Below are 25,305 nucleotides of genomic sequence, written 5' to 3'. Positions count from 1 at the left end.
ACCATGTGTATGGGCACCCTTATGTTCAAAAATAGTGTTCGGTATGAACAAACTGTGATTTGCACAGAAGCCAAAAACAGAACCCTGATCTGGTTCGGATCAGGCCATTCCTCCCAGTCACCCCCTTCAGGTGTCACTGTCCACGTGAGTGTCGAAGTCTCCCAGTAAGAAGACAGAGTCACTAGATGGAGCAGTGACTTGAACAGTCCAGGACCTCTCCAGGAGACATGTGTTGAGCCTGCTATAGCCAATATCTCTCAACCTCACACACTAACTCAGACTCCTTCCCCACCAGAGAGGTGGCATTTCATGTCCCAGCAGCCAGCCTCGATATCTAGGGATCAGACTGCCACAGCCTCCATCCCTGACCACTGCCTGACACATGCGATGTTTGAATGGATAAAATGTCAGCCAAGGCACGGACAGAATATCTGTGGAGGGATATAAAGATGGGATTCACAGGCACTTCCATGCATGTCAAACAGAATTTAATATAACTGAACAAACAGGTGGTAAATATTTATTTAAGATGACTTAAAGTTGAACACGTTTTTAAAGGAAAGAACAGACTTTTTGTTTTATAAAAACACACAGTCTCATCATGAGTTTAGATGCTCGAACCCATGAATCTCATGGCTCGTTTCAGGGTTTAGTGACTTATATTGTCAAAATTTAGATGAATATTTTCATCAGTTTATTAGTTAATAAATGCAAGTGACAATGCTACAACATTAAATGTTTTTTTCTTAGTTTTTGTTTTTCTTTAGATCTTTTTTCTTTTCATGCTTCTGGAATAAAAATGCTCATATAGTGTGAGCACTAAAGAATCATACAGACCGGTTGTGATTACTGTTCTCATCCATAATTTGTCAGTTTGTCTATTTCATGTTTTAACTTTTTCACTTTAGGAGATGCAGAGAACCCCTCGTCACCAGAGCCGGAGGTGCTGGAAGGGCAGGGCACCTTCAAGCTGGAGGGTTGGTGGTTGAAACTGAGCCAGTTTCACGGACTTATTATCAAGAGGTTTCACTGTGCCAAGAGGAACACCAAGGGTCTCTTCTCTCAGATCCTCCTGCCTGCCTTCTTTGTCTGTGTGGCCATGACCGTGGCCTTATCTGTGCCCGAGATCGGTGAGATTTTACTCGTCCTTTGCTGGTTTTAATATTGCTGCTGTCCCGCCTTAATAAGAAGATGAACAGGATTGCAGAAGTTGTCTGTATACTGTTAAACAGTTCAGTATTTAGATTATGGTGAATACAGTTTTGTACAGAGCTCCTAATACTTTAACAGTCTATTACAAATAAACTGCTGAGCGGGCTCTCAGCAGTTTAGACGATATAAGTTGTTGTGATTTGGCCACATGTAAATAAAACTGTATTGAATTTCACATTCATCGAACAGTCTTTGCTCATAAACATCTTCCTAAAATAGAAAAACTTAAAATACGTGGATCAAACTTTACAAGATAAATGTTTGAACCAAAGTATTCAAATGAATCATGAAGGTGGTACACTAAGATTAGCAGCAAAGAAACCGAGTAATAGAATAGAATAGAATAGAATAGAATAGAATAGCCCTTTACTCCTGCACGATTGACAATGACAATAAAGTATCGATGGTAAGACAGCAGGAACAAATCTATACAAACAAGAGAAAGGCACATATTGGAGAACAGGTTGCAAAGCGCTTAGAAGTAGTGATAAGGACCCTGAGTCCACGAGTGATGACTGATGAGGGTTACTCAGACCAGATTGTTGAGCTGGGTTGGCAGGGTGGGGTGGAACCCGACTGACCTGAGACGTGAACCAGAACCAGCGGTGGGTCAAACGGGTAATGCTGCACATTTAGTCAGCAGGCGTGACTGTGATCGCTGCCGCCATGATCGTTGATTTTTTGGAAAGCGTAAATGGCGAGGAGGAGTTTTACACACAGTGCCAGAGATTCATGTCCGTGTCCTGCAGCAATCACCTGAAATATTCAGAAAAAAGCCCCCATATTTGTAGCAGAAACACGCACATATGTGAGTGTGTTTCATGTTTAGATTTCACATTTTATATAAGAACAGAGCAGCGTAGTTAAATAATCATTTTATGCTTTCATGCTTAGAAACGGAGAGCATCAATAATCATGGACTGAAAGCGTCACTTTGTTGTCTTGTTGTTAAGTTTGGCTCATTGTGACTCGTGTTGCTATGAAGAATGTGTGATATACCAGGGTGGAGGGTAGCAGTAGCTGGTGAGCACGCTCACTTCAGTCGATATTTAAATTATTTGTTTATTTTATTCACTCAACAGTTAAAACAGTGGAGCTACTAAACTAATGAAATACATGGGTTTCTAGGGCTCGGTGCACTTTATTTTTACAATTAGCTGTAAAATCTACGTAAAAAGATCCCTGATTAATGGATGGATGTTGTGTGTGAATTATTTTACAGGAGATTTGCCACCCTTGATCTTGTCCCCATCTCAGTATCATAACTACACCCAACCAAGAGGCAACTTCATCCCTTATGCCAATGAAGACAGACCCCAGTACAGGTAGGATGATGTTTAATTTACTGATATAACTCATGCAGATTTTTATCATTAAAACTAAATATTGCAGATGTTTCTTTGACAGTGAAGTCACATTTCTCAGCTGAACATTTACCAAACAAACTGTTTGTGTTTGACTTCTTTTATATTACTCGATATTAGAAAAGTAACTGCTCGTGCTCACTCTAGTGCACGCTAGCCTGAAGTAAAGCCAGTACAGCAACTTGACTGACAAATAACAATGTCTGATATCTCTGTGAATTAAACTGGAACATCGCGTCATGTTTTCAGCAAATAAAAATTCAGCATGCTTGATATTATTTATACTAAACTGTCTGTCAGGTTTAATTAGCGTAGACGCCCTGATTGTAACTGTCCTACGTAAGTCCCCACACTGCTGTAGCAACTTGTCTTTTGCTTAGTAAACAGCTGCATATAAGAAAGCTCTACCAAGACATGGAAAGGGTTTCTGGTGGTGAATCATCTCCACATCAGTAATGAAAGGATTAGTTTCAGTATATGTGGCTAAATTGTCAAGTTGTGTGATGATGTGTGCTGATTGTTTATGCCTGCTACTGTCACCCTTACACACAACAGCCAAAGTGACCTGTGTTAAAAACGATATAGCCTTGTGTTAGCAGGACTGTCAGTGATGAGCGTGCCAAGCATAACTGTGGTTCAGGGTCATGGACTAACTCGATCACCTCATATATTATTCCATGGAGTCCTGTCACCTCGACCTGTAGCAGAGCTTAGCAAGGTTGACCAAAAGAGATCTTATGAGTCCAAATACTGGAGCCTTTAGACGCTGAAATAAGCTGTTACTTTAAACAGAATCCTGGTGCACAGCAGCATTTTGCTCAAGTCAACACTGACACAGTGGAATAGAAAGAAATGTGACTGACACATCTTTGGTCCACTCTCAGGAACAAGCTGTCACCAGACGCCAGCCCACAGAAGATCATCAACACCTTCCGCCTGCCCTCGGGTATCGGTGCTACTTGTATCCTCAAAACCCCCTTCAACAGCACCCTGGACCAGCTGGCACAAACCCTCAACCCCAATGCCAATAACTCCAAAACCCTAGCTGCCAAATACTTTGATTCTATGTGTCTGGACTCCTTCACTCAGGGCGTCCCCCTCTCCAACTTTGTGCCCCCACCACCTTCGCCAGCACCTTCAGATGACCCAGACTCTAATTTTGAGGACGGTCTGTGGAACCTAACAGTCACTCCTCCAATTACAGTTCATAGTAAGTGCTTCCATAATATGCGTGCGACCCATTTAACGTATGTAGCTCTAGATCTGAAAATCAAGACTTGACTTAAACAAAAAATAATTAAAGGAACTGTCACGGCGGGGCGCGCCGGCGTGAGGAATGAGGTAGACCCAAGAGCAGACACGGTGGAGACAGAACTAGGTTTCCAAAATAAGGCAAGCCTTTATTGTGGCTGCAGGCATAACAAAAACACTAGGGGACACTGAAACTGGGAAAACTAAGAAGACAGAGAACACTGTGTAAACTAAGAAGGCTAAGGCACTCTGTGAAGGAACTATGGAAAAAACTATAAACACAGAGTAACTAAGCAGGCTATGAACACAGTGTCACAATAAGGGAAAATACGAGGTGAGGATAACAGACGATCTGACACTGACACAAAGACACACTGGGCTTAAATACACTGAGGCAGTCATCAAGAAATTAGAGACAGAAGGGGAACACAGCTGGGAGGAATAAGACCTGAACATGAGCCTTCAGAGTAAAACAGGAAACAAGACACCACTAAACAAACACGCAGACACGACACAGAGAGATAGACTAGACACTGAACTAAACCTGCAATAAACATGAGAACACAAAAACCTACGAACTAATCCCTAAACAAGAATAACCGAAACATAGAGTCATAATCATCATTATCATCATAATAAGAAAAGAATCCAAAATGCAAAACACACCAAAAGCATAACTCAAAATACTGAGTCAAACTGACCCAGAACCGTGACAGGAACACTTTGGAAACACATCATCATGCTGCATGTCTGAGGTGATGTGGTCCAGGTAATATATTAGGAGTGAAGGATGACACATCATTTGATGAAAATGATCAATCTACAGAGGGCTGAAGTCAGAGTGAAAAAATGATGCAGCATGCGAGTCTGTTTGGTGGAAAATTAATTGCAGCAAATGCATGCATGTACTTTCTCTATGGCTTCTCCGGACCCGTTCACGTCTGTCTCACAGTAACACTAACAGGGCACCACTGCTGGACCTGCCAGTTCTGGTATGGTTAAAGGCCAGTCAGGCTCCACAGTGCTGGGCAGTGACCACAGGGCCCCACTAAAGGACCTCGGGCTCTCAGGCCCTGCTTATGATTGTTGGGTTAGAGACATTGACAGCAGTGGGCTGCTGGCTGTCACTTGTAGGTCTCTGGCAGCACTCGTCCTGTTCCACCTGCAGAAAGGAGCAGATACTGGTACAGCTGATGGGTTAAGGACTTTGTGCGGTCCTGTCCAGCTATCCTAGCCTGTGTCTCACGGCATGCTGAGACACAGATAACCTCTGATAATGAAATGTATTGATGTGCCTCGCTGTAGGAGTTGGCCTGCCTGTGCAGCCTCTGTAGGGTGCAGGGAGTACTTCATGCCACCAGTAATGACGCTGCAGTCAGAAAAGATAAGGAGACGAACACTGTCAGTGGTCTTAATCTGAAAACCATTTCTGTTTGGGGGTTGTCTCATTGTTGCCCATCTAGTCCACCTGGTGTTAATATTATTAACACCAGAGCAGCTGAAACTGATCAATAACCCCTCTGCTCCTTACCTGACCAGATGACCAAGTTTAATTTATGTGATGCCATACTGTGATTGCAAAGTGTTCCTTTCATGTTTTTAAGCAGAATATTGTTATTGTCTTATTATATTTTGCTAATGTGGACCAATAGACACGTACAGTGATGCCTACTTGTGTCTTGGCTCGTTGGGAGAGCTAATAAATCATTTCTAACGCAGTTTATTCCCCCTGTGTTTTTTCTGTTGAGAAGTCCACGTGGACTAAGGAAAAGATCCGCTGAATGAATGATGACTCTTTCACTTTTGCTTAGAGCCTGTTACATCTCCACCTACCTTTCCCTTGTCCATCCATGAGCCGGTGCGCTGCGTCTGCTCTATGCAGGGGACAGGCTTCTCCTGTCCCAGTGGGGTAGGAGGACAACCCCCTCTCATGAAGGTGGTGACCGGTGACATTATGGTGGACATCACAGGCCGGAACGTCTCTGAATATCTGCTTTTCACATCAGACAGAGTGCGGCTGCACAGGTAGGACAGCTGCTGGAGCAACTCTAAGGAAACAGCCACACAACAGAAATACTGACAACATACTGCAAACTGATGCTTTGACTTTTCAGTGTAGAATCTAATTGCACAAAATACTAGTTGGATCACCTTAGTTTAAACAGAATTATAACTTATATGTTATATGTCATGGGCTGCTACTGGGACCTCCTGAGCCTGAGTAGCTGCGAGCTCCCCTCAGAGTACACAGCAGGCATCATTGTTGAAACATGTGAACACAGAGACACAGCATATAAGGCAAAAACAGAGTTTGTACAGTTCTTTATTCTTCCACACAGCCTAAGCTCTCTTAGGTAATCTTCAGGAACAGTTCTCCAGGCTTCTTGAAGGATATACCAAAGCTCTTCTTTAGGTTTGCTTAGTGCTCTGGCAGTGTTTGGGATCATTGTGATGTCTGTGAAGGTTCTCAGTTCAGGTCATTATAGTCTAAGGAGGTCAGAAAGAAAAACATCTGGACTTTTTTAACTTGCTTGAAGACGTTTTATCTCCCATCCGAGAAGCTTCTTTAGTTCTAAGAGCAACTGGTGGAGAGTCCCAGATTTTTAAGCCCTATGGGAGTGTCTCTGAGGGAGTCATGGACCCGGTATTGATCCTCTGCCTAATCACGCGAGCCAAGGCGTGAAAACGGATGTGGATGAACCAGTTTGTGTCTGAGTGTGTGGCTGGGTCTGAAGTACACTGGGATGTCGTGCTTGGAGAAGACTCCTGAATTTCTCTAATAAACGCGCTACATGAGGGCTGACAGTGCTGCTCTGTTTGTCCTTCTGATTTTCTCTACCTGGTGTCTGATCTTCTTTTCTGTGCATCTTTGCTGACTTGATGAGCTTCCTTTACATGTGTGTGCTCCTTTTTCCCTTCAGGCTTAGGCTTAGGGCTGTGGTGGCTGTGGCTCAGGTGGTAGAGCAGATCAGCTACTGGTTGGAAGGTTGGTGCCTTCCCCAGTCTGCATGTCAAATATCCTTGGGCAAGATACTAACCGCAAATTGCCCTCTGATGTGTTCATCAGAGTGTGAATGTGTGTGAATGTAGATTAGTTTGCACTTGTGTTTAGTGCTTGTGTGAATGGGTGAATGAGGCATGTTGTATACAGGACTTTGAGTACTCTGGGAGAGTAGAAAAGCACTCTGTAAGAATCAGTCCATTTACCATCAGGCTTAGAGGGAACATGTTCTGCCCGGTGGTGTAGGGTCCTGATTACTCCAAGTTTGTGCTCCAGAGGGTGATGGGAGTCAAAGAGGAGGTACTGGTCCGTGTGTGTGGGCTTCCGGTAAACTTCGATGTTGAGTTTGCCGTTCTCTTCAATGTGCACAGCGCAGTCCAGGAACGGCAAACAGTTGTCCTTTGTGTCTTCCCTGGTGAACTTGATGTTCTTATCCACAGCGTTGATGTGCGCAGTGAAGGATTCCACTTCTTGTGTCTTGATGTTGACCCAGGTGTCGTCCACATATCTGTACCAGTGGCTGGGTACTCTTCCTTTGAAAGAGCCAAGAGCCTTCCTTTCCACTTCCTCCATGTAAAGGTTGCTACAATAGGTGACACGGGGGAGCCCATGGCACAGCCATGTGTTTGTCTGTAGAAGCCTTCGTTGTATTTGAAGTATGTAGTGGTGAGGCAGAGGTCTAACAGTGTGCAGGTCTGATCGGGTGTGAAGTTGGTCCTGTCCTCCAAGGAGCTGTCTTCTTGTAGTCATTTTCTGACAGTCTCCACGGCCTCCGTGGTGGGTTTGCAAGTGAAGAGAGAGACTACATCAAAGGACACCATGGTTTCATCTGGATCCAGGGTAAGTTTCTGGACCTTGTCGGTGAAGTCGTGGAGTTCTTGATGTGATGGTCCCTACAAGGGGCGCTAGGATGGTGGTGAGGTGTTTGCAGTGTTGTAAGTGGCTGAGGTAATGCTGCTATCAATGGGTCTGAGTGGGACTCCTTTGTGGATCTTTGGAAGTCTACAGGGTATTACATCCCCTTCGTCATGTATGATGAAGAAGCTTCTCGGATGAAACGTCTTCAAGAAGCTTAAAGATGTCCAGATGCTTTTCTGTCCGAGCTCCTGAGATCATTGTCATGCTGAAAAGTAAATCATCAATCAGACACTTTCCAGATGTTATTAATGGTGGATCAGTATTTGCTGGTACTTTTCTGAATTCCTAAGTCCATTAATTTTGCCAAGTCATACTTATTGTAATTGTGCATTGCTCTTTGGCTACACTTCGTCTTGATTTCACATGGATACAGTAACATGCACATACTGGTTTTCTGTCAAATTAATTTTGTTACAGATATGGTGGTTTAACAGTGGGCAACATTCAGAAATCAATCCCAACATCTTTTGGGAGAAATCTTCCACCTATGGTTCGTAAAATAGCGGTGCGCAGATCAGCTCAGGTAAAGACAAAGACGCAATGACTCTAAACTGGACAGGTACAGTATACAATACTGCTAACAGTGCAACTTACTGTGTCCAGGTTCTCTACAACAATAAAGGCTACCACAGCATGCCAACGTATCTGAATGTCCTCAACAATGCCATCCTGCGTGCCAACATGCCTCCCTCCAAGGGCAATCCTGCTGCCTATGGTAGACACGCCAGATATAGCTGCTGAATAAAGTTGTGCCAGTTTGGTTGGTTATTTTTAACTACACAACAGATTGTTTGTTCTGTTTGTTTGCAGGAATCACAGTAACAAACCACCCGATGAATCGCACCAGTGCCAGCCTTTCTTTAGACTATTTGTAAGTGTCTGTGGCTTTACCTCATATATTTATGTGATAGATTCACATTTCTGTTCACGTAAACGATGAGTCTTCATTGTTGCTAGCTCTGGAAGAAAGCAGACCATCTACTAATCAGAAAGTTGGTGGTTCGATTCCTGGCTCCTCTAGTCTGCATGCCAAGAATCCTTGGGCAAGATACTAAGTTGTTCACCCATGCATCCAACAGAGTATGACTGTGTCAGTGGTATATAGAAAGCACTTCAATAGATGAAGCACAGAAAAAGTGTTTGTGTGAATGCTCCCCCAGCTCTACAAGCTGTTCATTCTTGTTTTCGTGCCCCACCCTCCCTCCCCTTTTTCAATTCTTTCACTTCTCATTGGTTCATGGGGTATCTGCCAGGCCCGGGAGCCGCCACCTGTCCCCTCTGAAGCCTTCCCCAAACTGCAGCTCAGTTCATGTTTAAGTCATTCACCTTTATCTACTACAAACACTGTCAAACCTAAAATGAGGACGTGGGTCCAGCGAGTGAATCCAGCCATATGGCTGATGGCTGCTACGCCCTGAGCCTGGTTCTGCCAGGCCTCTCTTCCTGTTGAAAGGAAGTTCTCCTAAAAGGGAATGCTTCTCCTGGGCTAGTGTCTATTAAACCCCTTTTCCATTCGTATCTACTCAGATCGACTCGGTGCGGTTTTCAGGGTTTTCGGTTAGGTTGTAGTACCTGGTACCAGGTACGTTTTTAGTATCAGCTCGCCCGGGGTTCCAAGCAATCCGAGCAGGTACTAAAATGTGACATCATCAGACTGAATGCCACCGATTGGCTGGTCAGTAGCATCACTTGATGAGTCATGAGAGCTTCGGTTTCTATCACATTTAACTGAGCCTACTCACAGACGAAATGCTGGTTTGGCAGCACGTAGTGAGGCTCCAGATGCTTTGAGTGTGAAGTAACTCCAGACGTCTCACACACCACAGCTGCTCTGTCACGTGACGCATACTGCTCCGACGTGCTGAGGTCACTATCTGGTTACGCCATGTGGCGAGTTATGTGAGGTACTGATATCAGATCATCCATCGCAGTTATAACTAGAGATGGACCGATCCGATATTACGTATCGGTATCGGTCTGATACCGACCTAAATTACTGGATCGGATATCGGAGAAAAATAAAAAATGTAATCCGATCCATTAAATATCACGAAAGCACCTCACAAAACTTGCAACACGCCGTAACTCACCTCAGAACGTTAGCACGTCGGAGCAGTATGCATCACGTGATAGAGCGGCTGTGGCATGCGGGACCTGTCGGTGGTCTGGATAGCATGTGGAGCTTCGCTAGCAACCTGGCATTTCATCTCCGACAAAGTTATCCCGAGAGAAGTAAAGCAAGTGTGTAAGTCCATCTCTGAATGTTTGTAAAGCATTCCTGCGTTAAGCTTAACGAGCGACTGCCTCTTCTTGCTGCTATTTCAATCATGAAACTGCTTAACGATCAGCTGATCGGCTTTTCTCTCTTGTTTGTTTTTGGCCCACTTTGCACCAGAAAGAGGAAACCAGCGGCTGAACAACAGCAGCACGTTTAAGCTTGATCAGCTGTTGTTAGAATGTATTTAATATTACTTTCTACTCAAGGATCTTTTTCTACGTAGCTGACGGCTGGTAACTGTGCAGGGGCGGATCTAGCAAAGTTTAGCCAGGGGGGCCGATAGGGCATTAACAGGGAAAAGGGGGCACAAAGACATACTTTTCTTTCTTATTCTCATTTAAAATGTCGAGCTTTTAATAAATAATTATCTGACACCCAAAGTTTTAATTTGATGTAAAATGAATAGAAGTCAATTACTGTATATAGTAACTATTAAGTCTAATATATATACCCTAGTAAGCTATAGTACTTTTTCCTTTGGGAAGGTACCATCTGTGCAGTCTGCAATTTTGTTGAAGAAAGATGTTGAATCTATTTAATATTTCTTGAAAAATAATTGATTTCTGTGCATTTTTTTTCACACTGCATCAAATTAAGGTTGATTACGTCGATTAAGCATCATGAGGTGGAGCGTGAGGGGTGGTTCCCTATTTTTTATTTATTTATTTTTATTGTTGCTGGGAGTTGGAACCCTATTAGTTAGGTTGCTTAATATTTACGCTAAGTACTCTTTAAAATACCAGAATAGGGAGGATGGTGTAGGTTTAAGTTTATTAGATTGATCAGTATTGCTGAACTATGAAATATTTTTTTTTGCATACAGGTATAACAGAATAGCTTTAGTGTAGTTGTTGTTTTAAACTTGAGTATGAACTTATACAAAATGCAGCAAGATATTTAAAAAAACAGTTTTGTTGATTAAAAAACACTATATCGGATTCATATCGGTATCGGCAGATATCCAAATTTATGATATCGGTATCGAACATAAAAAAGTGGTATCGTGCCATCTCTAGGTATAACTGTGCTTCGGAAAAACAAATAGCAGAGGAGCCACAAAGAGGCCTGAGAAGAGGACAGAGACAGAGAGAGCGATTCCTCCTTTACTGTAAAGATTGATGTATAGCTTTAACTTCAGAGAGTTTTGCTTTATGAATGTTTCTATCAAAAGTGCTTTGAAATGACTGTTGAGGACCAAATACTGTAAACTGAAACTGAACTAGCTCTTCTCCTTGTTTTTGTACCTGCAGGCTCCAGGGCACAGATGTAGTGATTGCCATCTTCATTATTGTCGCCATGTCCTTTGTCCCAGCCAGCTTTGTGGTTTTCCTAGTAGCAGAAAAATCCACAAAGGCCAAACACCTGCAGTTTGTCAGTGGCTGTGACCCAGTCATCTACTGGCTAGCCAACTATATTTGGGATATGGTGAGGATGTGATGTTGCAGATGTGAATGTCTTACTAAATGCTTTAACGTGTGTGCAGCTCCTGAACATGGTTTCTCCTTTTATCTGTCCTCAGCTGAACTACCTGGTACCTGCTACATGCTGCGTTATTATTCTGTTTGTGTTTGACCTGCCAGCCTACACCTCTCCAACAAACTTCCCTGCTGTCCTCTCCCTCTTTCTTCTCTACGGGTGAGACATCTGTCTGCACACACGATTTTTCACCTTGGTTCTGAGTCTCTGCTCACATTGTTATGTAGTTTAGTTGTATACTGACTTCCATTAAATAGACATAATATACAGAAGTCAGTCCACTTCCACCACCTGCACTTTTCCTTGTAATTGTTTTAGCGCACAGTTCAGACGATTGGTGCTAATGCATTATATAAAGTATCATAGGGATGCTTTAAATTATTGCTAACATATTATCATCACTTTGCCTTTCTCTGATATCAGCTGCACACTTGTATTTTTAACAGCTGTAATTTTATAGTATTAGCAAACTATTTTCACAAACAGGGAAAAATATTAAAAACCACATGTCGTGGTGGTTCCGGTACAGTGGATGTCTCCAGGAGCACATTTTGTCATATTGACATGCAAACTCAACTCTAGTATCATGCTAGGTCCTGTTTAGGTGCAGTTTTCACAAAACTCTACTACTTGTCTAAATGTAAATGAAATACTAAGATCTGTTTATAAACATGGAAACATATAGCAAGTTTCTTTCTTCCCCTTTCCAGTTGGTCGATCACTCCCATAATGTATCCTGCATCCTTCTGGTTTAAGGTTCCCAGTACAGCCTATGTCTTTCTCATAGTCATCAACCTCTTCATAGGCATCACTGCAACTGTTGCAACCTTCCTTCTACAGCTCTTTGAACACGACAAGGTCTGTTGGATTCTTTTATCTTACCTCAGACACACAGCCAAACGCATCACTCGTTTCCCCTTCAACAGCAAAAGTACAGATTTGGAAGAGATGGTGATCTTTGAGTTAGATCACCTGCTCTTCCACATACTGGAATGAATACTACAAAATGGAAAAGTATCTGACATGACCTTTGCTTTTTACTGTATTTCTTTCTTTTACTTCTTTTTTTCTTTTTGCAGGATTTGAAAAAAGTGAACAGTTACCTAAAGTCCTGTTTCCTCATCTTCCCCAACTACAACCTGGGTCATGGCCTGATGCAGATGGCCTACAACGAGTACATCAATGAATACTACGCTAAAATAGGTACACTAAGCACCGAGCTGGCTAATTACAATAAAGTTAAGAGAAATATCTTAAACTACTATGATTTATTTAACAGAGATGAACCAACACTTCTTGCAAGAACCTAAAAGTTGTGCTATACATACTTAAAGATTTATAAGGGTATTCAGAGCACATTCTTAGTTTGGTGCTACAGAAGATTTGTTGAGAACAAAGATTTACAGTCTTGCAGGCTTTTTTGTTTTATTCATAATGATTTTAGGAGATTGAAGAGCAAAGCTGCACATTAAGTTGTTGTAATTATGTGTTTTAGGGCAGTTTGACAAGATGAAATCACCATTTGAGTGGGATATTGTGACTCGAGGACTTGTTGCAATGACAGTCGAAGGCTTTGTTGGCTTCCTCATCACCATCCTCTGTCAGTACAACTTTCTGAGGAACCCGCCGTGAGTTTTCTATATATAGTTTTGAACTGGATGCCTACCACTTAGTTACACAGAGGGTCGTATGCTGAGAGATCTACAGTTAGAGTTGGCTGAGGACTGTACTAAAAATGTACTTACAATATAAACAAAGGGTACGTTAAAAACACAACTACCGGTAAGCATGAATGACTTAACAACAGGAAAAAGGGGAAAAACCCCAGAACTTATGTACTGTACCAAGCCGGCACCAAAGCAGCTTTCAGATTGATGCTTCGTATATAAGACAAATAATGTAGTAGGGTTTCCTGCTGTTACACAGCTTTCAAATATCAGTGTGGCAGGGCGTGGTCTGAGGCGCAGCTGCTTAAAAACATAAAACAAAATAATTCCCCACTCGCCCCAGCCTTCATGCTCGGGTCGTCTACCAGAGGCCTGGGAGCTTGAGGGTCCAATCCAATTTTATTTATAAAGCAATTTAAAATACCCAGCACAGGACCAAAGTGCTGTGCAGAAAACAAGTTAAAAACAGTAGAATAACAGAAAACAGCAAAAATACGTAAATAAAACACAGGGTCCTGCGCAGTATTTTAGCTGTTCCCAGGATTGACTCTGGACAGACAGGATCTTAGCTCGCACCCTAGGGGGCGTCTCCCATTTACACCCAAGTCCATCACCCGCCGGAAACAAGTAAAACCTATTGCCGGCAATGCAGACCAAGCTCTCGCAACAGTTGTATAATGATCGAATGGCCCGTAGCAATGGGCCAGACACCCCATATTCTCAGAGCACCTCCAACAGGACAGTCCGAGGGACACGGTCGAATGCCTTCTCCAAGTCCATGAAACACACATAGACTGGTTGGGCAAACTCCCATGCACCCTCAAGTATCCTTGAGAGGGTAAAGAGCTGGTCCAGTGTTCCACGACCAGGACGAAAACTGCATTGTCCTCCTGTATCCGAGGTTCGACTAACGGACAGACTCTCCTTTCCAGCACCCTGGCATAGACTTTCCCAGGGAGGCTGAGGAGTGTGATCCCCCTATAATTGAAGCAAACCCTCCAGTCCCCTTTCTTGAAGATGGGAACCACCATCCCAGTTTGCCAGTCTAGAGCTACCGCCCCTGATCTCCACACAACATTGTATAGACGTGTCGACAAAGACAGCCCTACAACAACATCCAGAGTCTTCAGGAACTCAGGCCGAAGCTCATTTACCCCAGGGGCCACCAAGGAATTGTTTAACTGCCTCAGTGACCTCGCCCACGGTGATAGACGACTCATCCCCCTGGTCCTCAGACTCTGCTTCCTCTATGGAAGGAAGAGGTGGGATTAAAGAGGTCATTGAAGTTTTCCTTCCACCGTCCGACAGTCCAAATCAGCAGTGCTCCACCCACACTATGCAGAGTGTGGGTGGAGCACTGCTTTCCCCTCCTGAGTCACCTGACAGTTTGCCAGAATGAGGCAATCTGAAAGTCTTTTTCCATGGCCTCTCCAAACTCCTCCTACAGTTTAAGTTTTTGCTTCAGCCGCTGTTAGGTTTAAATTGTTAAATGTTATCATTGTGTTACTTAAATTTGTAAAACTGTATGATCAAAGACATTCCTTTGTTTCTATTGCCGTCCGCAGCCTGTTGACTGGTGGGGGAGGCTGTAGTGTTTATTGTAGGCACATCCTATGTGAGGGTTCTGTTTTCTTGTTTAGTAAGCTTCCTTCTTTTATGATCCTTTTGTGGGCAGGAGGTCACACAAACGCACCCCCAAACTCACACACACACATGCAAACACACACAGTCTCACACAGGCACACACACACACACACACACACACACACACGTGCTTACACACATATGGTACCTTATCTTTTATAACCATAGGGGGGTTTACAATGGGTGGTGCTGTGTGTACTGTAACTGTTTTCAATGAAAGGCAGCAAGCGGAGGCCGGGGTGGAAGTGGTCTGAACGAGGGCAGAAGGGCTGCTCTGAGATCCTCCCTTGCGCAAGTAAAATCGCTGTTCGTCTTGCTTCCTTAATGGGAATAAGTCTCTAAACCAGCGGCCTGTGGAAGCGCAGACCCAACAGCCGCTGCCCGAGCCAAGTTCTGCTTGGCCTTAATCCGTGTAATTTGAGAAGCCAAAATCAAAATCTCAATGAAATTGATTTTCACTATTCTTTGCTTGTATATGGCTAACGTGAACAGAGATGGCATGATACCACTTTTTTATGTCCGATACCGATATCATAAATTTGGATATCTTCCAATAGTGATATAAATCCAATTGTATGGAAGCCCCAAACGCAATTTCATTGTTCTTGACAATGACAATAAATAAATAAATACTAAATACTAAATACTAGAGCATATTTTATAATCAATGAAACGTTTGTTTTTTTTCAATATCTTGCTGCATTTTGCACAAGTTCATACTTAAGTTTAAAAAACTAAACTAAACTAAAGCTATTCTGTTATAACTGTATGCAAAAAATACACTGCAGCCAAAATCTTTCATAGTTCAGCACTCATCAATCTAATTTACTTAAACCTGCACCTCCTCCTCATTCTGGTATTTTAAAGAGTACTTAGTGGAAATATTAAACAACCTAACTAACATGGTTGCCAACTCCCAGCAAAAAAAAAAAAAAAAAGGGAACCACCCCCCACCCTCTGCCTTATAATGCTTAATTGACGTAATCAAATTTAATTTAATGCACATGTAAAAGAAAATGCACAGAAATCAATTATTTTTCTACAATAATTAAATAGATTCAACATCTTTCTTTCACAGATGGTTCCCAAAGGAAAAAGTACTATAGCTTACTAGGGTATATTAGACTTAATAGTTCCTACACAATAATAATATTATAATGGTCTCGCACGCCACAGCCGCTCTATCACGTGACCACACTGCTCCGACGTGCTACGGTTCTGAGCTGAGTTACGCCATGTGGCAAGTTTTGTGAGGTGCTTTTGGGATATTTAATGGATCGATTACATTTTTTATTTCTCTCCGATATCCGATCCAGTAATTGAGGTCAGTATCAGACCGACACCGATACGTAATATCGGATCAGTCCATCTAAATACACATACTTTTAAAATACAAATACATTTAAAAAATGTTGTTGTAAAAGTCTTCAATACAGTTCTGTAACTGCAGACCAAGGAGAAACTATGCTCATATCCCCCTTCTTGTAGTTGATAAAAGATATGTAAAGACAAGTGGAATTACTTACTGACAGAGTGAATACGCTAAAAGATGACTGGAGTATATGTGCTTAGGAGGGTGCCGGTCAGCTCCAAGCCTATCGATGACGATGATGTAGACGTGGCCTGTGAGAGACAAAGAGTGCTGCGTGGAGACGCTGACAATGACATGCTGAAGATCAAGAACCTAACCAAGGTTAAACTTTAATATGTACTTTGCTAACTTTTACACAACTGCATATTTTAAACTATTCGTTCAGTTATGCCATTACTTTAAAATGATCCTACTCTGTTAAAGTGGTCATTACTATCAAAAAGTTACTTTGCTTGATCCTCAGGTATACAAATCCAGAAAGATGGGACGTATCCTTGCAGTGGATCGCCTGTGTCTGGGTGTCCGGCCCGGAGAGTGCTTTGGATTGCTCGGAGTAAATGGAGCTGGGAAAACCAGCACCTTTAAGATGCTGACAGGAGACGAGTGTACTACTGGAGGAGAGGCTTTCATTAACAGAAACAGGTTAGTGGCTGAACTAACAGAGTGCACTGTAAATGTGACTGTAACATTCTTAGCAGATACTTTAGCAGCAAAGGACATCAGACATCAAATACATGGGCACTGACTATAGTCTGGGTTTGTACTGCAGGACCACTGCTGAAGTGATGCCAACTGTGCTTGTGTGTGTGTGCATGTGTGCAGTATCCTGAAGGACCTGTTACGTGTGCAACAAGGTATCGGCTACTGTCCACAGTTTGATGCTCTGTTTGATGACCTGACAGCCAGGGAGCATCTGCAGCTTTACACTCGCCTGCGTGGCATTCCTTGGAAAGACCAAGAAAGGGTTAGTCTCTCTCTCTCACACACACACACACACACACACACACACACACACACACACACACACACACACACACAGCTTTAGGTTTACTAACAGAAACTGTGATCAAAATCGTAATAATAGAAAGACAAGTATCAGAAGTGAGGATACGCCAGCATGTTGATCATGAAGATTTTGGCCAGTCCTCACTTTCTCAGTGAAGAGGATAATGCCTCATATTCATGACCAAACTCATTCTGGGTCCGGCATTTCATAACCTTCCTACAGTCAAAGTGTCACTGGCTAACTTGGAAACATGGATATATTTCCTCAGACAGTCGCTGACCCACTGCTAAAGCCATGGTGAATGGACTGGTTCTGATATATATTCTACCTGAGCACCCAAAGCAGTTTCAGCAACTTGCCCCGTTTACCCATTTATACAAGCACTGTGTGTGCAGGCTGTGTAACATTCACACACATACAGTTGTGTTCAAAATAATAGCAGTGTGTTTTAAAACATGAGTAAAGCTCAAAATATAATAACGTTTTTACAACATTACAACGCTGTAATGTTGTAACACTGCACATTATATTTTAGCATTCCTGTGAATCACTAAACTAATATTTAGTTGTATAACCACTGTTTCTGAGAACTGCTTCACATCTGTCCTGCATGGAGTCGCCCAGCTTCTTGCAGCCCAGGATGATTGGACAACCTTCCACAATTCCTCTGCATTTCTTGGTTTTGCCTAAGAGGCAGCATTTTTGAATGTTTTGAATGTGTTTGGGGTCGTTGTCTTGTTGAAACACTCATTTCAAGGGCATTTCCTCTTCAGCATAAGGCAGCATGACCTCTTCAAGTGTTTTGATATAAGCAAATTGATCCATGATCCCTGGTACGTGATAAATAGGCCCGACACCTTAATAAAACAGCCCTATATGGTGATGCTTGCACCACCAGGCTTCACGGTCTTCAGAGTGTTCTGTGGCTTGATTTCAGTGTTTGGGGGTCGTGTGACAAACTGTCTGTGGCCCTTGGACCCAAAAGGAACAATCTTACTTTCATCAGTCCAGAAAATGTTTCTACATTTCTCTTTAGGCCAGTCCATATGTTCTTTAGCAAATTGTAGATTTGTTTCTTCACATAGTGAACGACCTCACTGATTGGACTCTGCTATTACTTTGAACACGCCCCTTTCACTTCATTATTCAGTTGCACAGACTCAGGTGCATTCATGTGATGATTGTTGGGTCTGTTGGTTTCTCTGACTCTGCTGCACCTACTGATAAATTATTTGCCATGTAATAATATGATTTATATCAAAAACACTGACTGATCTGGTTAATCATGTTGGACTGCTATTACTTTGAACACAACTGTACATATTCCAGTGGTTGCATCGATTTCAAGTTGAGGTGAGTGTCTTGCTCAATAATACGGCACAGAAACCAAACCAGTCTGCATGGAGGGATAAGAAAAGATGATCTGTGCCACTGCTTGAAAAAGCATTCTCGTTTCTTGTTTCCTCTCCCATGAACCTGCTGCCCTCCATCTTTGAACCAAGGCAGGTGTTCGTAATGGTTTATATTTTTGTATCTGGACAGACTGACATCCATCTGTTTATCATTCATTTTCTGCTGTGGCAGCAGCAGAGATGCCCAGACCTCCAACTACACAGTCACCTCTGATGGGACATCAAGATGTTTCCAAGCCAGCAGAGACATCATCTCTGTAGTGTGGGTTTACCCCGGGACCTCTGCCCAGCAGGACATTAGGGCTGTTCGATATAACGATATATATCGGATGACGATATAAAAACGTCTGTCGTTTGTTTTGTGGTGTCGTAAAATAAACTGTTTACAGCAATATTTTTCATGGTTCTGATGGTCACTGTAGTATTAATTTCTTAAAGTTCTCTCTTTCTCTTATATTTAATATAACCACACTACAGACAGACAAGCACCTGTTTTTACGTGTTGTCGTTAGCAACAATGACGGTAAAACCATCGCGTGGCTCCGCTGTCCGCTTGTTTGTTTTCCACGTAAACCTTTCACAATAAAGCTCAAGATCCTGTTGAGATTTTTCAAAATAAACTGAATCAGGTGAAAGAGTATGCAGAGTGTTTACGGATGAGAAGCAAAAAAGAGCCGTCAGGTGCTAAAAAATAAACCTTTGAAAGAAAATGGTGGAAAGAAAACACTCGACTCCAGCTACACGACGCCCAGCTGGAGACACTTCACACAAGTCGAGCTGCCCGAGATTCACAGAATTTATAGAAAATGTTACATTGTTGTGATTTATATCGTTGTCAGGACGATAAATGTCTTATATCGGGATATGAGATTTTGGTCATATCGCACAGCCCTATAGGACATACCCTAAACCCTTTACTAAGGGGGCATCCAACCAGCTCATCTGGCTTATTTTGATGTGTAGGAGTAGCAGCTTTGGTGGAACCGTACCCACAGCTTGTGACCGTGGTTGAGGGTAGAAATGTAGATGAAACAGGTGATCACTTTTATCCTCAGCTCTCTCTCCACTACAGTGTCCGTCTGCTCATAACCATCTCATGACCACCAATATGCAAACCGCTCTGCCACTTTCCTGCGCCTTGAAATGCTGCCTGTAAAAGTTATGGCAAAGAGCAGCCCTGGCGGAGTCTGACTTCAGTGTCCCACAAACAGGATGAACACCACATTGTGTCCTCCTAGTTCCAAGATTTGACTAACTGGTAGTCTCTTCCTTCCAGCACACTAGCATAGATATTACTGGGAAGGTTGAGAGATAAGTTGCCTCTGAAAGCTCAACCTCTGGTACAGTTTTTTTGAAAAGGGAACCACCAGAGCAGAATGGTTCACTTGGACTTGATCAGAATCAGAATCAGAAAGGGGTTTATTGCCAAATGTTGAGCAGGTTTACAACATTAGGAAATTGCTGCGGTGCTTCAGTGCAAACATAGTGTCATAAATAGTACTTAAATAGACATGAAAAAATAAAAGTAGGGATAAGAATTAAAAGTGCTACGTAGAAAGATATGTGCATGAGCTATACATGAGATATATACATGAGAATAAGAATTAAGAGTGCTACGTAGAAAGATATATACATGAGTGCAGGTGGTGATCAGTGCCAAACATGGAATGATGCAGTGACACAGCGTAGGGTCATGTGTTAGTGGTGGGAACAGTCATATGGTTATTGTTCATGTGTCCAACAGCAGAGGGGAAGAAACTGTTCTTATGGCGAGAGGTTCTGGTGCGAATGGACCGGAGCCTCCTGCCTGAGGGGAGCAGGTCAAACAGACTGTGTCCAGGGTGAGAAGGGTCAGCTGAGATCCGAGCTGCACGCCGCAATGTCCTGGAGGTGTACAGGTCCTGCAGAGATGGGAGTCTGCAGCCAATCACCTTCTCAGCAGAGCGCACAACACGCTGCAGTCTGTTTGTCCCTGATAGTGGCTCCAGCGTACCACACGGTGATGGAGGAGGTGAGGATGGACTCGATGATTGCAGTGTAGAATTGCATCATCGTCCGTGTTGGCAGGTTGAATTTCTTCAGCTGCCTCAGGAAGTACATCCTCTGCTGGGCTTTCTTAATGACGGAGGTGATGGTGGGCTCCCACTTCAGGTCCTGGGTGATGGTGGTACCCAGGAAGCGGAATGAGTCCACAGAGGTGATGGGGGTGTCAGTCAGGATGATGGGGGGGAGTGGGGCTGTGTGCTTCCTGAAGTCCACAATAATCTCCACTGTCTTCTGGGCATTCAGCACCAGGTTGTTGTGGCTGCACCAGGACACCAGACGTTCAACCTCCCTCCTGTAGGCAGACTCATCCCCGTCCGAGATGAGTCCAATAACGGTGGTGTCATCTGCAAACTTGATTAGCTTGACAGACTGGTGGGTGGAGGTGCAGCAGTTGGTGTACAGGGAGAAGAGCAGAGGAGAAAGAACACAGCCCTGAGGGGAGCCGGTGCTGATGGTCCGGGAGTCCGAGACATTCTTTCCCAGCCTCACGTGCTGCTTCCTGTCCGTCAGGAAGTCAGTGATCCACCGGCAGATGGGATCAGGCACATTCATCTGGGAAAGCTTGCCTCGGAGATGGTCTGGAAGGATGGTGTTGAAGGCAGAGCTGAAGTCCACAAACAGGATCCTGGCGTAGGTTCCTGGGGAGTCCAGATGCTGCAGGATGAAGTGTAGGGCCATGTTGATGGCGTCATCTACAGACCTGTTGGCTCTGTATGCAAACTGCAGGGGGTCCAGGAGGGGGGCCGTGAGGGTCCTGAGATGGGAGAGAACTAGGCGCTCAAAAGACTTCATGACCACAGATGTCAGAGCCACGGGTCTGTAGTCATTTAGTCCAGTGATCCTAGGTTTCTTGGGGACAGGGATTATGGTGGAGGACTTGAAGCAGGCAGGCACATGACATGCCTGCAGTGAGGAGTTGAAGATGCCAGAAAACACTGGGGCCAGCTCGTTTGCACAGTGTCTGAGGGTGGCAGGAGACACACCGTCTGGGCCGGGAGCTTTCCGAGCATTCAGATTCTTAAACTGCTTCCTCACATCTGCTTCATGAATATGAAGAGTTGTGGTGGGAGGAGGTGGTGTGAAATCCTCTTTTGTGTGGGGTGAGGAGGGGGGTGTTGTAGGTGAACGGTTTGAAGGTGGTGATGGCTCTATGGAGGGGGGAGAGGTGGGGGAATGAGTGTCCAAAGTGCCTCTATTGTTGGGGCCGTTGGAGGTGTGAAGGCTGCCTGATGGCTCGTCAAAACGACAGTAGAAGTCGTTAAGGGTGTTGGCTAAGAGCAAGTCATCAGTGGAGTGGGGGGTTTTAGGCTTGTAGTTTGTAATATTCCTAAAACCTTTCCACACAGAGGCCGAGTCATTCTCTGAGATCTGCTGCTGCATCTTCTCAGAGTGCTGATGTTTAGCAATGTCCACTTCTTTAGTGAACCTGTACTTGGCCTCTCTGTAGCAGTCCCTGTCTCCGCTTCTGAACGCCTTTCTCTTTTCCAGCCACAGCTTTTTGAGTTTAGGAGTAAACCAGGGTTTGTCATTGTTATAACTCACCCTGGTGCGTGATGGCACGATGCTGTCCTCACAGAAGTGGATATAGGAGGTGACAGTGTCCGTAAACTCGTCCAAGCTGTTAGAAGCAGCCTTCAATGTGTCCCAGTCTGTGGTCTCCAAACACGTGCGAAGCTCCTCCACAGCCTCGTTGCTCCACAGTTTTTTAGTCCTCACGACAGGTTTGGAGAGCTTCAGCCTCTGTCTCTACGCGGGGATTAGGTGGATCATGACGTGGTCAGAAAGTCCGAGTGAAGCGCGGGGCACCGCACGATAGGCCCCGCTGATCGTGCTGTAACAGTGGTCCAATGTCCTCTCCTCTCTGGTTGGGCATTTAATATACTGCTTATATTTCGGAAGCTCATGGCTCAGATTGGCTTTGTTAAAGTCCCCAAGAGCAATGATGAGAGAGTCCGGGAATGTCCGCTCCGTGTGGAGAATCTGCTCCGCGAGTGCACACTGAGCTGCCTGCGCATCTGCGTCTGGCGGGATGTAAACAGCGGCCAGGATGAATGAAGCAAACTCCCGCGGAGAATAAAACGGTTTGCAGTGGATAAAAAGATATTCCAGAGAGGAAGAGCAGTGCTGAGCAATCACTGTCACATCTGTGCACCAGCCACTATTGATGTAGAAGCAGAGACCTCCACCTTTGGACTTACCGGAGAGAGCGGCCTGCCTCCAGCCTCCCTCGAAATGCTGTCAGATCTCTGCCGATGGTCTGAATTGAAGCTCTCATACAGCAGGGCCACTGTCATACTCTCCCAGCTTACCCACACTATGCCACACCATGCTTTTGGGATCACTGTGCCATGTTCAGCATCCTCTCCTGCCCCCTGATTCACAACCAGGTGGTACAGCGGGGCTAGGCATTGGCATTGAGCCCTGGCACCACCTGTCACCTCTCGGCCACCACCCAGTCACAACTAGTCGCAGGGAGATGTGGCGGCCCCACTTTAGAAATCCAATATATTAAGCCTGAAGGGTTCTAATGTTACTTTGAGCAAGATAAGTGAGGCGTGCAACAGCAACAACAGCTGATATTATGCTTCCTGTTTCCATTGAGATTAATAAACAGGTTCTTTTGATGTTACAGAACTTATCGCTTCGTTTGTTTGTACTTGAGCAGAGACAGAAATCAGAGCTAGTTACATACCTGCTATCTGGTTGTGTATCATTGTACAACTTAAGGTTGAAATTAAGGTTTGTACTAATCCAGTTCTCTTTCACATATGTTACATATATGTTACATATTACATGTACAGCGTATGACTCTCCTTTTAGAAAGGCGTTGACGTTGGTGGGTCAGGTGAGTCAGAGTTTCTCTCTAGCTTATAAAGAGAGCCCGGTGGGTTGCTCATGGAGTCACACGTTTGCAGCCTTAGAGTCTTCTGTAACCTGTGGTCCTTACTGGCGTGTTGCTCAGTTTACATGCTGGGTGGGACCTTGATTTGGTTCAGTAATCTGGTGGTCAGTGAGGGTTCCTCTCCAGCCTGCAAAAAGAGCCCAGTGTGTAACTCGGGGAGAAGTTTGCTCCGCACCTCCTAAAATTTAATATAGGTTGGTTGTGGCCCCTTACCAGCGTGTTGCTCGTAGGTTGCACGCTAACACACTCAGTGTGGTGCTCGAGTTCTGGATTTGGACCCAGATATATTCTTTTGTATGTTTGAGAAGCTTGTAGATTCACGTGGTTGGTCGGATGGTGAGCAGACTTTGTTTCTACAGCGTCTCAGCATCTCTTTGTGCTGTTTAAATGTTAATGTGCGGTGATACAGGGATGTTTGGTAAAGCCTTACCTTCAGCACCAAGACGCCTCTTTCACAAGACTGCGGCCTCTACCTCATCTTCGGTGGTGCTTGAGAGGAAGGAGGAGTATTGGAAGATAGGATGCTGCAACATCATCTTAAAAAAATTGGTGGGAAGCTCTGGGCAACTTGTACATTTGGATGAAGATAAACCCGAACAACTGATTGACAACAGACAGTTACATGCACTGGAAACGCTGCATCCAGATGAACAGAATAAACTTTTTGGGAACATTATAGAGTCTTATCTGTCTCTGTTCTCAGGTACACCATCTTGTGGTCATTTAGTGGACCATGATATTGATGATACTCAGCCTATTAAACAGCATTTTTACCGGTCATCTCCTGATAAGCGACAGATATTAGAATCTGAGGTAAATGGTAAAATGGTGTTGCCTTCTTCCTCTGCTTGTTCATCTCTGTGTTTGCTGATGTAGAAGTCAGATTTCAAATTTAGGTCTTGCACTGACTTTTGCTAAATTAATGGCGTCACACAGCCAGGTGCATATCCTCTTCCCAGAATGAAAGATTGTATTGACCAGGTAGCCACGACAAACTTTGTGAGCAAGTTTGACCTTTAGAAAGGGCGTCGACAGGTTCCTCTGTCTCAGAGAGCCAAATACATTTGTTCTGTCCTTCAGGTCTGTATTTACAGTGGGGCAAAAAAGTATTTAGTCAGCCACCGATTGTGCAAGTTCCCCCACTTAAAATGATGACAGAGGTCAGTAATTTGCACCAGAGGTACACTTCAACTGTGAGAGACAGAATGTGAAAAAAAAATCCATGAATCCACATGGTAGGATTTGTAAAGAATTTATTCATAAATCAGGGTGGAAAATAAGTATTTGGTCAATAACAAAAATACAACTCAATACTTTGTAACATAACCTTTGTTGGCAATAACAGAGGTCAAACGTTTACTATAGGTCTTTACCAGGTTTGCACACACAGTAGCTGGTATTTTGGCCCATTCCTCCATGCAGATCTTCTCGAGAGCAGTGATGTTTTGGGGCTGTCGCCGAGCAACACAGACTTTCAACTCCCGCCACAGATTTTCTATGGGGTTGAGGTCTGGAGACTGGCTGGGCCACTCCAGGACTTTCAAATGCTTCTTACGGAGCCACTCCTTTGTTGCCCGGGCGGTGTGTTTTGGATCATTGTCATGTTGGAAGACCCAGCCTCGTTTCATCTTCAAAGTTCTCACTGATGGAAGGAGGTTTTGGCTCAAAATCTCACGATACATGGCCCCATTCATTCTGTCCTTAACACGGATCAGTCGTCCTGTCCCCTTGGCAGAAAAACAGCCCCATAGCATGA

The 25,305-nt window shown here is 43.9% G+C and overlaps 1 protein-coding gene across 2 annotated transcripts in view; it reads left to right on the top strand.

The window, feature by feature from the left end:
• The window catches only part of abca2 (ATP-binding cassette, sub-family A (ABC1), member 2), a 116,332-nt gene that overhangs the window by 76,159 nt on the left and 14,868 nt on the right, over nt 1-25,305 (top strand). For both annotated transcript variants that reach the window (XM_085367023.1, XM_085367024.1), the window contains 15 exons: nt 909-1,130; nt 2,435-2,537; nt 3,461-3,786; nt 5,639-5,852; nt 8,164-8,269; nt 8,350-8,461; nt 8,557-8,617; nt 11,275-11,449; nt 11,544-11,659; nt 12,211-12,358; nt 12,580-12,703; nt 12,996-13,128; nt 16,384-16,504; nt 16,647-16,825; nt 17,006-17,147. In XM_085367023.1, the coding sequence (XP_085223149.1) occupies nt 909-1,130; nt 2,435-2,537; nt 3,461-3,786; nt 5,639-5,852; nt 8,164-8,269; nt 8,350-8,461; nt 8,557-8,617; nt 11,275-11,449; nt 11,544-11,659; nt 12,211-12,358; nt 12,580-12,703; nt 12,996-13,128; nt 16,384-16,504; nt 16,647-16,825; nt 17,006-17,147 (2,282 nt within the window). The remainder of the gene's footprint in view (nt 1-908; nt 1,131-2,434; nt 2,538-3,460; nt 3,787-5,638; nt 5,853-8,163; nt 8,270-8,349; nt 8,462-8,556; nt 8,618-11,274; nt 11,450-11,543; nt 11,660-12,210; nt 12,359-12,579; nt 12,704-12,995; nt 13,129-16,383; nt 16,505-16,646; nt 16,826-17,005; nt 17,148-25,305) is intronic.

This window comes from Diplotaxodon limnothrissa, linkage group LG12 (genome assembly GCF_057381915.1).
Source record: "Diplotaxodon limnothrissa isolate DT_005_m linkage group LG12, D_limnothrissa_male_GT1.1, whole genome shotgun sequence".
NCBI classification, from domain to species: Eukaryota; Metazoa; Chordata; class Actinopteri; order Cichliformes; family Cichlidae; genus Diplotaxodon; species Diplotaxodon limnothrissa.
The sequence above is the reverse complement of the archived record's forward strand: the minus strand, read 5'-3'. Positions and strand labels throughout refer to the sequence as shown.